This window comes from Vigna umbellata, chromosome 1 (assembly GCF_029865625.1).
Source record: "Vigna umbellata cultivar VRB3 chromosome 1, Vumbellata_1.0, whole genome shotgun sequence".
In the NCBI taxonomy this organism is placed as follows: Eukaryota; Viridiplantae; Streptophyta; class Magnoliopsida; order Fabales; family Fabaceae; genus Vigna; species Vigna umbellata.
The window spans coordinates 15,820,935-15,835,284 of record NC_142165.1 but is presented as its reverse complement, the minus strand read 5'-3'; the positions used below and the strand labels follow the sequence as shown (position 1 = coordinate 15,835,284).

The window sequence follows — 14,350 nt, the reverse complement described above, 5'->3', positions numbered from 1 at the left end:
TTTAAATTATATATGCATATAATATAACATATAACTTGAAACTGAAGTTTTCTTTTCAACGATGAAACAATGTAGCTCTTAAAGTTTTATATTTAATTATAATTATAATAACAACAACATTGAGTGTGGTGGCAGAGACATTATAAATGTGAATGCTGAGAACATCGATAAATGTAAACACGACCGATTGTGATGAACTGTGTCAGATAGTTGGTCCAAATCAATTAATTGTGAATTTAGTTTTATCTTTTTGTGAAGTCTCCAAGGTATAATAATTTTTCTGTCATTGACATAATTTTATTGGAAGTAAGTTCGGTCACTTAAAATTGTGTACCCTTTGAATAATTATTTTTCAACACGTGTTTACAGAAGTCTTAATAAAGTTAAATTCATCCTCGAAATTCAGAAATATAATTGAACGAAGTCATACTTAAGAAAATGAATTTTTTTAAAAGAAAAAAGAAATATTCAGTTTATACATTCAATTCATTGTGACCACTCTAGGAAGTTTAACTTATCATAGACATAAATGTTAATTTTTTAAAATTGAACTGATATTCATTCGGTGATTTTGATATTTATATTCTTTTTATCATTTATATATATTTTGATAAATTAGAACTTTTCTTATCTATAAGAATTTAACTCGTTTTTTTAACGTTTAGAAAATTTTATATACTGCTCAACCAACTAAATTAGATTTCTTTTACTTCACATGTTAATCAATTCATATATTAATATTTTGATAATGTTGACAGTGTATTATTTACCTTATTTTTCTCTTCTTACTATTATTTTCACATATAGAACCAACTTGTTATGTTGATGTTCTCTATTTATATTCTTTTTTATCATGTATTATTTATATTGACAGTGTATTATTTATATTCTTACACTTGTTTAACTGCCAGTCTTCTGTTACTAGATCGAAAGATAATTTGTCTTTATCACAATTATGCTCTCAGTTTTTTTCCATCTTATCAATGTTTTCCAAATTATTATTATTAATTATTGTGTTCCATTAACTTTACTTGTTATCAATGTTGTATTATCAATAATGTCACGCAACCATGTAACATTTTGAAATAAAAAGTATTATTACATTGTTTTTGAATAATTACAGACATCGTAATATCTATTATGGGTAAGAAAGGACAATAAACATAGGTTTTTATAATCATAAGATATTGTCAGTTGTTTTTGATATCATTTCAAAAAATCTTTAATCAATTAAATTATCTTGTGTATATAAAATCTTTTATCAATCAATTAAATTATGTGTATATAAACTGGTATCTATTTCTTGTTTTTATCTTATATTAAACTTTTATTTGTATCATAATACCATATTGGTAGTAAAGTAACATCCACTCTAAATTCATTATAACTCTTAAATTCTATCTGGAGTTAATTTTAAACTAATTATGTGTTAATATATTGTAGTATTGCTTTTTATTGACTTAATTTTGCCTTATTAATAGATGCAAATAACATAATTGGTTCATCATTTGTAGAGTGATTATAATAATATTAAAAGCATAATATTTGAACTTGCCTCGGAGAATGTCTTACAACATTAGGTATGTAAACACCCTTGACTCATTGGAACATATTACAACTTTTGACCTGTAATATAATAAACTAAAACACTTCCATCTTCAAGGTTTGTTCCATACCAAGTAATGTTCCAATAACGAGTGTCCTATAGTTCATAATAGAAGGCATGACACCCTTGTAAGAACAAGGTAGTAATAACATTATATGACTTGTTCAACAACATAAGCCTTTGCTTTTGAATGATTTGAGGCTATTCTTACACATGAAAACCTAAAAGCATGGCTTTATGAAATGGGGTTCAAACATTCATCCCTTGTAAAGCTCCACTGTTTAGAAGCTTCATTCCCTCTTCACTCATCTGCTGAACTTCTGTAGGGGATAAAATTCTGATGCAGCGAACACACCCCACAAATTCCCTACACATAGCGTTTTATAGTATCAGATTGCCACAAAAAAAAACATTATTAAACATAAGGTGTTGAATATCACACAATACAAGAGGTAAGAAACTTACTCCCAAGGATCATCCCCAACTAGCAGAACATCACTCTCATAATCTACATACACCAATTTCCATCCAGAACCTTTAGTGTCATTCAGAAGACCATCAAGTCCAAACATGCATTCAATTGCACGGATCAACTCCTCATAGTTCTTGAAAGTAGTGACATCAATTGATCTTCCGACAGAACCGGCCTTTTGTACCTGTCAGAAACCAAAAGCCATGATGTTGTACATAATTTAAGATGTTGAAGCAGATAATATAGGTGACTAAATTTCATGAATGTTATTCTCTACAAACCTTTGTGTAGGTTCGGATGGGAGCAGGTACTTGCTGCCACGAGTTATTCTGCAGAAAGCTGTTTTCATCAAAATCAACATGGCTTGAAGAAGTGCCACCTGAGTTGTCAGGGATGTCTCTGAAAGAAAAGGCGTGTGACTCAGTCAGACTTGCCGAGGTTATTTGAGATTGCACATCCTGGCTTGAACTCAAGTTGCCCATCATGCAATCATTTGGATTCTGAAACTCTCTCTCCTTCATTGTGCAAAACTCGTCCAAAATGGTGCTTGAAGTAGAAGGATCAACCACGGTGGTACCTACGCTGTTACTGACATCAACGTTGACACAAATCTCACTTTGGTTGTTGCTCTCAGCTGAAAGGCCCCTCAGACTGTTTGGACTTGGCAAGCCATTGATGCCATTGAACGTCCCTGGCTGACAGATGGAGGCTAGCTGGTCTGTTTGAGACAAAAACTTCAAACTCTTGACATAATGATCCCACACTTCATGGTTAGGTAAAGGGGGATTCACCACTTGAGGTTGAAGTGACGTATGTTCTTGCAACTCAGGTAAAGGTCCAGTTGGTCTGTTTGGCGTGGCAAAAGGTTGGGAGGAAGCATACGCCATCCATTCATCAATGTCTAGCTGAGGAAGCAGGCTATTTACCATAGCAGTTTCAGCTTGAGCCATGTCAATCATTTGAGGATGGGGCAAGGATGATTCTATCTGAGCTTGCATAGGCCATGGAGTAGATTGAGTGAGAGGAGTCTGGTTTTGATTATGGAAAGTCAATTGGTTTGCTAGGCCTTGCTGGTTAACAGGATTTGTTGGAACTTTTTCCATGTTGCACCCTTCCATGGAAGTGGAAGCATAGTCAAGCATATGATCAGGTGGTAATACCTCAGGTTCTAATTTTGGCTTGTCAGCGACTATCCCAGAAGGCAGCTCAATTTTGGCAAGAGTGTGCAACTTTTCAGGTTGATCACTTTTCAACAGTGATTGCATGTTTAGGGGAATAGGTTGTTCAGGGATAGATTGAGTGTGTAGATTTCTAAGCGGCATGCTATCTGCTGCAAGTGTGGTCTTCATCTCTTGCAAGGGACCTCTTGCAGCAGCAGATTCTTGTTGCATGGCCGATAACAATGCTCCATTGTTGTTAATTATCTGGGGTTTGAAAAGCATTTTCATCAGGTGTTCTGAGTAGAGATTTGGCAGTGAGTTTGGTAGCTCCATAGTTCCATTTTCTGGAACTCTCATAAAAGGTCTTCTTAACAAAGTCCCCCACTCATTTTCTACACCAATAAACATAACTAGTCATCAAATAGAAGATGTTCATTTACAAGGAAGGGAAAGAAATATAAGAAAAGAGACTTGCCATAAAATCCAGATTGCAATGGCCGTTTCAGACTTGAAGTCAAAGAAGGAAAGATAAAAAGGCTTTCAGGAGTCTCAATCTCCCAAACACTAACTCTATTCTGTTTATCACCACACCCTGGCTCATCCCACTCCACCTGTTCGCAGACAAATCATTGTTTTTCATAGAAGAATACATGCACACAATATCATCGGAACATACTACAAAGTATAAATGATAGAACATGAGCAGAACTTATTGTACCTGAATATTTCGCCATCTAGAATCAGGCCACCTCAGAGGATCCACATCACTGATGCCAACTATTGTACCCATATATCTGCAGAAAGGTGAAGCATGTGTCAAATTTTCATGCCTGTTTTGTAGTTAACGCTCATCACAAAATAGCTGAGCAGGCACATTTGGCTATAGAAAGATCCAAGCTTTCAGAAAATTACCTGCGCTTACCCGATTCTTCAGTCTCAAACATCATACCAAATCTCATGCCAACTGAGACCTGAGTCCCTAATACAGCTTTTCTGTATTTAGCCAGCGGAATAACAAATTCTGAAGGGCAAGCCCTGCAAAGTAGAACTAATTATACACAACAGAAAATAGTGTAGAGGGTGTGTATGAGGACGTTAAATATAAACCTTGGATTGTAGAAAATAGTGAATGGACTTCGATTAGCAGCGGCATGAGCTGCAGCAGCAAGCACACCAATGTGCATGCTATCTGCAGAAAGCACTGATGATGGCAGTGTTGTTTGTTGACGATTAACACGCCTCACACCAACTCGCAGTTGCGATTTCTCATCCCTAGTAACAATAACATCGTTTTTAGTATGAAGAAAGTTATGAAGGAATGCTTATTGAAGCCAACAATTAAGCAGTTACCTGATGAAAAGAACAGAATCACCAGCTCTGAGTCTTTTTGAGCCTACGAACAAACTCCACCCTGTTGTGAGAAGGTGTCTCTTTGGTTGACCTAAGGAAAATTGTCAAAAATAAAAGTGAGTCTTTCCTTAAGCAGAAAGCTGCAAAGCCAAACAATAGCTTGTGACAAAAGAGAAGCACGAAATGCTTAACATGGAATATAATATAATCCACAACAAAACACCCATTAATGTTTTCTAACAAAGCAATAGATAGATAGATTTCAATAACAAAAGCATACTCACCCCTGTAGATATGTCTAAATGTCCAGGTATTATCATGCAAATCTCGAACAACAAGTTCTTGAGTTGGGGGTTGAATTGTGTAATCCTGAAGTGAAAATAAGATGGGTCAATAAAAAGACAATTCAAGTACCGAATTTTAGCAAGTACAAGAAGAACATGATTTGCAATCAGCTGGTGCTGCAGCCATACCAACGGAGGAAAGAGCTTCTCTGCTGCCCTGCGTGGAACCGAAAAGCCGCCGTGTGTGCTCGTGTCACTGGCAGTCAAAGTTTTGCAGAAGAACTCAGTGGGGTGTTTGCTTGGCTTTAGACCAAAATCAGATATGGGAAATGCTTCTTTTTCCTGGCACAGAGAAATCCAAATCCAAATTCAAACTGGGAAGAACGAACGATACACCACAACCAACCCTCGTATTTACAGGCTCGATAAAATAGATTAAAAGACCGAAACTTACAGAATTCAGTGGCTGGAGACTCATTTGAGCGTAGATTTCATCTGTCTCTTTGTCTGCCTGTCATAAAATACAGAAAAAAAAAGGTAAATATTTGAATTTGAAATAAGCTTTTGAGGACAAATGCAAGAGGTGGTGAACCAGCACACGACACTCACATGAAGTGTGACATTTTGGACTTGACACAGCAACTGAGATGGAAGATTGGGGTAGTTTGGAATCTGCGACGTTGCTGTCCTTCTGGTAGAAGCCGCCACCTGTTCATATATTTAGAGAAAGGGAAAAACAGACACACATGCTTCAGCCAACCAAAACAAACGAAGTCACATTCTAGGTTCAACATACAAAAGAAACCAGTGAGTTAGAGATAACAAAGCAAGGTTAGAAGAAAACAAATAGCACTTGGAAAGAAAACAAGAGATTGATTCATTCATTCATTCACCTGCTCACTGTGTCCCTGAGGGAAGTAAAACACAAGACTTCCAACCTGAGGTAATGAAACAAGAGGGCCTGCACAAGCATGCCATAACTCGGAATTCAAAGTCTTTCTGACCCCTGAAAAATTTATAGCATCAAACATGTCTGTCATTAAAATGAAACCAAAAGGTAAAAAATGATCTTCCAAAAAGGAAAATGAAACAGACCAGAATGTTCCTGCATTTCTTTCAACAGTTTCATCTCAGCCATTAAAGTTTGACTCCCAACAACCATTCCTCCTCCAGCTCCAGCTCCAACTCCAACTCCAACTCCTCCAGTTTTAAGCTTTTCTTCTACGGAAGCCATCATATTGTATTGCTATGCTGTACCACTCTCTACGTCTTCAACTGAAACCACAAGAGGAACCTGTGTTTCTACGTCTTCAATTCACAAGTTGCATACCCACCAAACAAAAACTCTCCTTTCTCTCAAACCTTGACTGACCATCCCATTAGGATGAAGAGGAAGAAGAGAAGAGAAGAAGGGTCGACGTTGTTAATATGAGAAGAATCTCATTTGTGTTGTTGTTCTGTGGGAAAACAAAGAATCCAAGCTAGCTGAAAAGCAGACCAAAACCTGTGAAAAAGGCACAGTGCAGATCTTTCTTTCAAAGGGTGGGGCTTGACACAAAGCAACCGAAATAAAGGCCATCAAAGCACGCGGACCTAAGCATGAGTGTGGCTTGTATTATTGGGTTTGATTTGAGTACTACTTGTGCGTGCCTTTTTTTTTTCCTTCTTTCTATCTTCAAAAGAAACCAACCTTTCAGTGAAACCACTCATCACCCTGACGCCGATACTGTTCCCTTCTTTCTTTCGCTCTTTTCAATTTCTCAAGCACGAGCACAAGCACCAATGCCAAAAACCAAAACCTCCTTGTCTCTTCTCTCTCTCTCTCTCTTTGCTTCAAAGAGCAAGTAGTGTGCATGCTACCAAGTCCTACCCTTTGCAGCTTTAAGCTATTTATATCATTTAAATAATTAAGACCAAAACAAAAAACTAGTATACTTGTATTTAATGAAAATCAGAAAAAGTGAAGCTAGTCTATAACAACACGAAAACAAAACAGTACACACTATCACCCTCACCTTAGCTCACAGGATATGTAATCACTACCTTTTACATTATTCAGATTCTTTAACATTTGATTACGTTTGATTTGATTCTACCTAGTTTTTCAGCCATCTCTCTATTAAAACACCACATTATTTCGCCACCAATCTACGATCAAACACCTCTTTTATTTATTTCTTCCGTTATTACCTTCTTTTGAGACACACACACAGACATCTGTGTTCTGTTCTTTAATATTATGCAGCAGACACTCATTCCATAACAGAGGAAGCTTAGTTAGGTACATTATGTTTGTTTTAAGATAATAACAGTAACAATTATGATTATCGGACATTTTACTGTTTATGGCTCCTTCATTATATTTTAAATTTATCATATTTCTTTTCATTTCTTTATCTTCTTTCTCTTATTCTCTGTTATCTGTATTTCATTAACTCTACTATATTCTATTCTAAATGTCTTATGTACTTTAATTCTTTTAAATTCTTCCAAGTGTTGGGTACCCTAATTCATAGAGTGCACTGTACCTGTCCTTTGAACATTACATCATTTTTTTTTTCTCTTTTTAAGGCATCTTCTACCTGTTCATTCTAATTTTCATGCATTAAAAGTTAATGACAGATAAAAAGATTTTTGTAAGCATATTGTGTTCATGACACATTAGTTTGGTTCATAAAATGCGTAGTATTTTTTTTTTAAGGTTTAACAAAGTACATAAATGTTTTTTATTTGAAAATAAACAATAATAATAATAATAAGACAAATAAAAGAATTAGTAGAAATTATGAAGTGAAATGATGATTGATTGATGTTATAGTCAATAACTGGCAGAATTTATAGTTCTCAGGTATTTTCCTAAAAACAAAATTTGTGTGGTTTTCTAAGAATGAAATGATGTGCAGTCTATTCTACTCTATTCATTAAAAAAAAGAAAAGAAAAAAAAAAAAAATATATATATATATATAATTTGATGAAAATAAAATAGGAAAAATAAAAGGAGAGAGAAGAAATAGTGTTAGCACCTGATGTTTGACCGATCATACGCGTGCGATTCACGACAAACTAATGAGGTGAGAGTGTGAAAACAACTTCAATATTTGAATGACACGTGTCAATGTGCTGTCTATTTACTCACGGCGCCGTTTTCCACATTTGACATTCTACGTTCACTCTCTTTTTGACCTGCTTTTCCTTTTATTTTTTTAAAAATTACTATTTATTTCCCGTAGAAAAGGACTTGTGCTTTAAAAAAACATGTATTTTCGTAAAGAATTAATCTCTTTGTTCTGGTTTTTAAATTTACCATGATTTTTTTATCCTTTTAATTAGAGAAAATAATTTGGTCTGCCAGATTTTTAGAAATTATTATTTCAATTTCTTTAATATTACCCTACATTAACCACGTAATAACTTGATATTACATATGCCTGTTTTTTAACAACCACTACGTAAATATTTTTAATAAATTTGAAGAAAAAGAATTCTGAAACCAAAAAATTAAAATTAAAATTAAATCGTATACAAATATTTTGTTACTCGAAAATATTCATTTTTTCCTAGCTCTTTATTATTTTTTAACAGTATAAACAAATTGATGATAAAAAAAGGAATAAAAAGCGAAGATATCTAAGTTGAAAGAAAGTTAAAAGTAAGAAGATTTTATTTGTTATCAGTTATTTTATTTATTATTTTATGTATGTAAATTACATAATGATTGTATTATACTCGGATAGCCGATCGTTTGAGGGGAGTGTCATCTTCACCAACCGGTAATCCAGTGATCATGAGACAGCTAAAATGGATGTCATTAATAGCCAGTCAATATATTTAATGACTATATCAAAGACAAATATATGGTATTTATGGATGATTGGCAGATTATATTGCACAAATATATTGTATTAATGAATAATTAATATAATTAATGGGTTGCACAATTATGAGGCCAATAAATACAATATTAATGTTCAGGTAAGATCATCTTATGCCAAATTACTATCATAATACACAGGGGGCAGTTTTTTCTAACTGGAGCGTCGGAGTATTTTCTGCAAGACCACCCTTGGCCGGAAAGACAATTTAAACATTGGACGAACGGATTGACACAGTGAAGGTCATATCTGCAGGCAGAAGATGCTAGAATTGAAGACAGACAACCTCGGACCCTGATTAAACCGAAACAATAATTATTATATAAAATATTTCTACTCTTATATGTAAACAAACAAAAAAGTAGACGTAAAAGAGCTTTTTTAGATGAATCTCGTGTTAAAGAGTGATAAGAGACTTGATGGAATAATAAAAGATGCAAAAGAAGAAAAATTAAATTCTTTCCTAGCTTATTTAAATGAATAAAATGGTTGGATAGGACAATATTTTTTATCTATAAGTAAAAAATCCAACCCATAATATATATATATATATATTCACTTTAATTCAATCCACAGAAGAAGAAAATGAAAAACATGAAATGTACCAATTATCTTTGGTAAGATAAATGAGAAGTGAAATTAAAATGAAGATTATGAAATTGGTAAAGAAAAATGGAATAAGTATGTAGTTATTGTAGGTTTGTTGAGAATGACATTATACTTACTAGGCTATTTTAAGTGACTTGTGTGTGAAGAATTGCATTGATTATCTTGTAATGCAACTTGTGTTTAATTAAGATTTTAGACTATGTCCATCTTTTACGGCAATTCTCACCACTATAAGTTAATATATTCACAATCCACGTATCTAACATAGCTTTTCCTCCTCTTTTCCAAATTTAACTATTGTGTCATAGAATAACATTAAAAAATTGTCTAAATTAATGTTTATCATTGCTTTTTTTAATGCTATTGTTATCTTCTTCCATTGGTACTTTACCTAGCTACCATCCTAGCAACATTATTCCCTACCTAATATGGAGATAAACTCCCTCATAGTATTGTTTTTGTTTAATGGATTATTTATTTATATACCTCTTCCTTTTCCTTTTCGTAAGATAAAATAAATGTTTTTTTCTTCATCACACCTGTGTTTATTCCCAATTTAATTAGCCTCTACGTGATAGTAAAAATATATAAAGTAATACAATCATTTCACCCTCTTAAAATTGTTGATTTTAATTTATTGTGAATGTATAATACATTGTAAAGAAATTGTGACATAGTTCTTAAATCTACTGGTCAAAAGGTTGAAATAAATAAATGAAACAATATATATATATATATATATATATATATATATATATATATATATATATTAAGGAATATTTTTAATTATATTATTAATCTTTAATAAATTTAGAAATTTTCATTTTAGTTCTTATTAAATTTAGGTAATTTATTAAGTTTTTAAAATTCAATTAAGTCTTTACAATTAGATATTTCTGTTAATAACATGACACACACAATTATTTAATTTTATAACTTTATAATTTTATGTTTGTTTATTTTATTCTTTTGTAATTTTATAATTTCAAAAGCTTGAAATTTTTTAATTTTATAGTGAATTTTTTATTTTATGTTTTATAATTTAAAATTTTTCATTTAATTTAAAAATAATTTTCGTTAACTACAATGAGCCTTTAAAGGAAATTTCGTCATCATGGTATCTTATTACAATGTAACATAATTGTCATGTCACATAATTAACATGGTAGTGCAATTTGTCTTTTTTTTTCGGTTTTATTTGAACGAAGATGGTGACAATGGTGGCGTCCCTAGCAGTAGTGTTGTGACTGCTATCTCTTGGTTGTTCTTGCGATAATTGAAGCTAGTCTAATGGTGGTTGACGACGTGGTGGCTTCGTGGTGATTTTTTGTGGCATAATTAGGATGTTGTGTTTTGGGATTTCGATGTGTGTAGATTGGTGACATGAAAAGATGATTAAAAAGATAATTTGATTTGCAGTTATTGACATTGTACGACGATATGGAGAAGACTATGGTTGTTGCTTAGGGTTTTTAGGTGTGATAGGAAGAAATTAAGATGACTTAACGGACAACTTAAAAAAAAATTGAACAAGTCATTCAAACAGTGTCAACGAGTAAATTCTCGTTATTGGCCGTTTAGACAATGTCATGAAAAAGAATAAAATTGAATATAAATTATTAAAAAAAAATAAGTCTCATGTTAAACAAAGTCGAGGAAAATAGGGACAAAAAAGTTTAAACCTTTATATTATTATTTTTATTTGAATATAACAAATTTTACTTATCAATTGTCAAAAATAAAATGTTAATGTTTTCAGTTTTGTATTTTTAATATTGTTGGAGACATATTCATGTTTTAAGTCTTTATTTTTATAAATTGATTGAAGTATAAAACTTTTGTTCTATATTATTTTCTGGTATTTTACTAAATATGGTACCAAGAATAAAAAAAAGGATAACAAATTTAGATATAAGCTCTATCTCTACGTTGAAGTTCTCCAACCTTTAAACCAAACAAAAATTTTACATGAGCCTTGAACCTATTCTAATCAAATTTTCATCACAGACTGCGTTAGCATGGAACTTTTATTTTCTAACGCTTTTTAAAAATCAGACATTTAATTCAATCCAATTTTGTGTGTTTGAATTATCATACGAGATATCTACTTTAATTATTTTATGAAATTAAAAATGAGCTAACATTATATTGTACGGTTAAGTCAATTTTAGATCAAATGAATCATACAATAGATATTACTACAAAATATTATTGACCGTATAATTTCGAACAAAAGACCTAACTATCAATTTAAAAGAATATTACTTCTAATGATGATCAATTTAGACAAAACATAATTATTACAATTAGATCAACATTAATACAAATTTAGTGTTATTACGAGTTTATAGCTGACCGATCGAGTAAGTGGTAAAATAATTGAAAAAGTCCGAACAGTTGACATACCACGAAAGCATCTATTGACCGTCTGATCGATCAGACAGCTATAAGTCCATAGTAACATTTAGTATCAAATTTATAAATATAAATTTGAAATAAAAAGATAAATGATCATATTTAATACACCTTAAAGATCCAAACTATTGAATATACATGATTTTAGAATCAAAACATCTCCTCCTTATACCCTCCCAACAATATTAAACTAAAGATGACAAAAGACAAAAAAGGAAAAGTGTTAGAAAACCCAAAACCATTACAGTATTTATGAGAGAATTAATCTCAAACATTCACTTCGAAGTTAAGATTTTACATAACTAAAAAGTAAAACAACCAACACTAGCATTAAAAATTTAAAATGACGTATAGTTAACCAGCAATGTCAATTTTAGGTATTAAATTGACTTATAATGCCATGCATGGTGTTCAAGTCTGTGAAGTAAGAGGAGAAAAAGACACTTAACAATATACACTTTTTTTTTCTTCTTTTCGATAGCCAAGAAAATCTTATACTATGTAGGCATACACATTTATATTTGAAAATTTCCAGTTTGAGGTTGAAGATGATGATTGGGAAGATGTCATGCGTCTCAATCATGACCAATAATTACCTCCCAAAATAAAATAAAATAAATAAACGAAGACTGAAAATGCAAACTTCATAGCTAAGAACTTTGCACAATCATGATACGGTTGTTACTTTTTCCTACCTATTTTTTACCAACTTCAATTCACTCAAATATTAAATTTTGTTTCCCCTATTACAATTTTAAACACAACCTCACATATTTTAAAGTATGTAGGAACTTATATTGATGAGAATTCAGAGAGAGATTTTAGAAACAAATGAATACCAATTATGTGTTGGATTGAATAATAAATTTGGAGAGTGCAAACGAGTGGACACGAAAAAAAAACAGAAGTAAATATAAAGTCGCTTAAATTAAGAGAAAAATAATAAAAATTAGAAGAAAGTTTATAAAATTTGTGATGAATTAGTGGATAATAAAAAAATTGATTTTATTTATTTCAATATAAAATACATTTTAAAATAAAATAAAATTTCATTTTAATTATAACAAAATAATAACAACAACAAAATATATTTATAAATATTTAAGTATGATTTATTACGTTTGAATGAAAATATATTAAATATTTAATTTAATCTTAATTGAATGAAAAAAAAAAAGAGAAAATGAAGGAATATAAAAATGGAGGAGAGAGAGAGAAAGCTGTGAGATGCATGTGAAATGGTGAGGTGAGAGAGAGAGAGAAATTGGGTCCACTCTTGAGAATAGAATAGAATATGATAACATAGAATGGAATAGAAGAGAGAAATATAGCACAGAGCCCAAACAAAAAGTCACTGTGATGGAACCTAAGCATAGCAGAACCACAGAATACAGAAACACAAACAGAACAATGGTGCCGTCGTCTGATACATTGTTCCGACTTAAGGGAACATTGCCTTCCAAACCTTTTCATTTTCAATAATCCTTCATTATTAATATATTAATTACTTTTTAATCACTATAATAATCTTATCATAATCTTTTGCTTTTTTCCCTTTCCTGTCAAAGAATAACAAAAAGTTTCCTTTGCCTATTCTTCTTCTTCATTCTCTCCACTCACTGTCTCTTTTCCTTTTAACTTTTCCAAACAAAAATCTATACTTCCTACACATTATTCTATACCATCTTAGTTTTGGATCTTATATTTAACTCAACAACTATATAAATTTCATTTCCTTCTCTATTTTTATTTAGAAATACTTTTTAAAATATGAATATATCATAATAAAAAACTATTCCAGTAGCATCATCACAAAGTAGTAATCAAAACCAAAAGTGAAAAGGTATAATAACTGGAAAATAACCTAAATCTATCCACACCAAAAATAGTCTCTAAAATTTATGCTCATTTGTTTCTAAATGAATTTGAAGTTAGTGTTTTCGGAAATTTTTTACTTGAATAGACTCGAGGATTACCAATAAAATATAATATAAATATGCTGTTATTTTTAATATATCACTTGACTTTTTTTATTTTTACTTAATATTTGATTTTATTTTATATTTTCCTTGTTAGAAGTCTCATATCAATTAAAGATAAATTCAATTTATAATATACAAGTGATGCAAATCACATATTATAAATCGATTTTGTGGAGTTGAATTAGACTTAAAGTCTACGAACCTATTTTAACGATATTTGTTGGACATGTTATTTTACCCGCTATCAGATTGTGTCGTTATCAGATCATCCATATCTAATAAGTTTTATAATATATTTAACAAAATATATTTGTTGCACGTATATTACATTTCATTAAGCTTAATTATTGCTAGGTTTTGGACATTTCTCTATTTACATCAGATGTTAATATCATTATTAAGGATAAACCGAAAAGATTTATCAGAGTTACGAATTATCTATATTAAATATCATACCACTTTCAATATAAAATTCCATAAAGCTTACGTTATGAGATTTTTCTATTTTATTATACATGTTAGTTAATTTTCTCATCTGTGTTTAACATTGAATTCTTAACTCAAACTTTTTGTATTCTTAATAAGTTTTAGAATCTTGA

The 14,350-nt window shown here is 31.3% G+C and overlaps 1 protein-coding gene across 1 annotated transcript; it reads right to left on the bottom strand.

Moving 5' to 3' along the window:
* Positions 1–1,525: 1,525 nt before the first annotated feature.
* MP (Transcriptional factor B3 family protein / auxin-responsive factor AUX/IAA-like protein) lies at positions 1,526–6,784 on the bottom strand. The gene is made up of 14 exons (XM_047321908.2): positions 5,968–6,784; positions 5,766–5,878; positions 5,482–5,580; positions 5,327–5,383; positions 5,062–5,214; positions 4,873–4,957; positions 4,589–4,679; positions 4,346–4,510; positions 4,151–4,273; positions 3,957–4,032; positions 3,714–3,849; positions 2,360–3,630; positions 2,072–2,262; positions 1,526–1,973 (listed from the first exon to the last, which is right to left on the bottom strand). The coding sequence occupies exons 1-14, from the start codon at positions 6,107–6,109 to the stop codon at positions 1,856–1,858; spliced, it is 2,820 nt and encodes a 939-aa protein (XP_047177864.2). The 5' UTR covers positions 6,110–6,784; the 3' UTR covers positions 1,526–1,855.
* Between the last annotated feature and the right edge of the window lie 7,566 nt (positions 6,785–14,350).

Bases quoted from the DNA above. Each gene is read 5' to 3' on its own strand.
- MP (XM_047321908.2), bottom strand. From the start codon at position 6,109: ATGATGGCTTCCGTAGAAGAAAAGCTTAAAACTGGAGGAGTTGGAGTT. The intron at 5,215-5,326 runs GTAAGTTTCGGT...TCTCTGTGCCAG, and splicing joins GTCTCCAGCCACTGAATTCT to GAAAAAGAAGCATTTCCCAT. The intron at 4,511-4,588 runs GTAACTGCTTAA...TATTGTTACTAG, and splicing joins GATTCTGTTCTTTTCATCAG to GGATGAGAAATCGCAACTGC.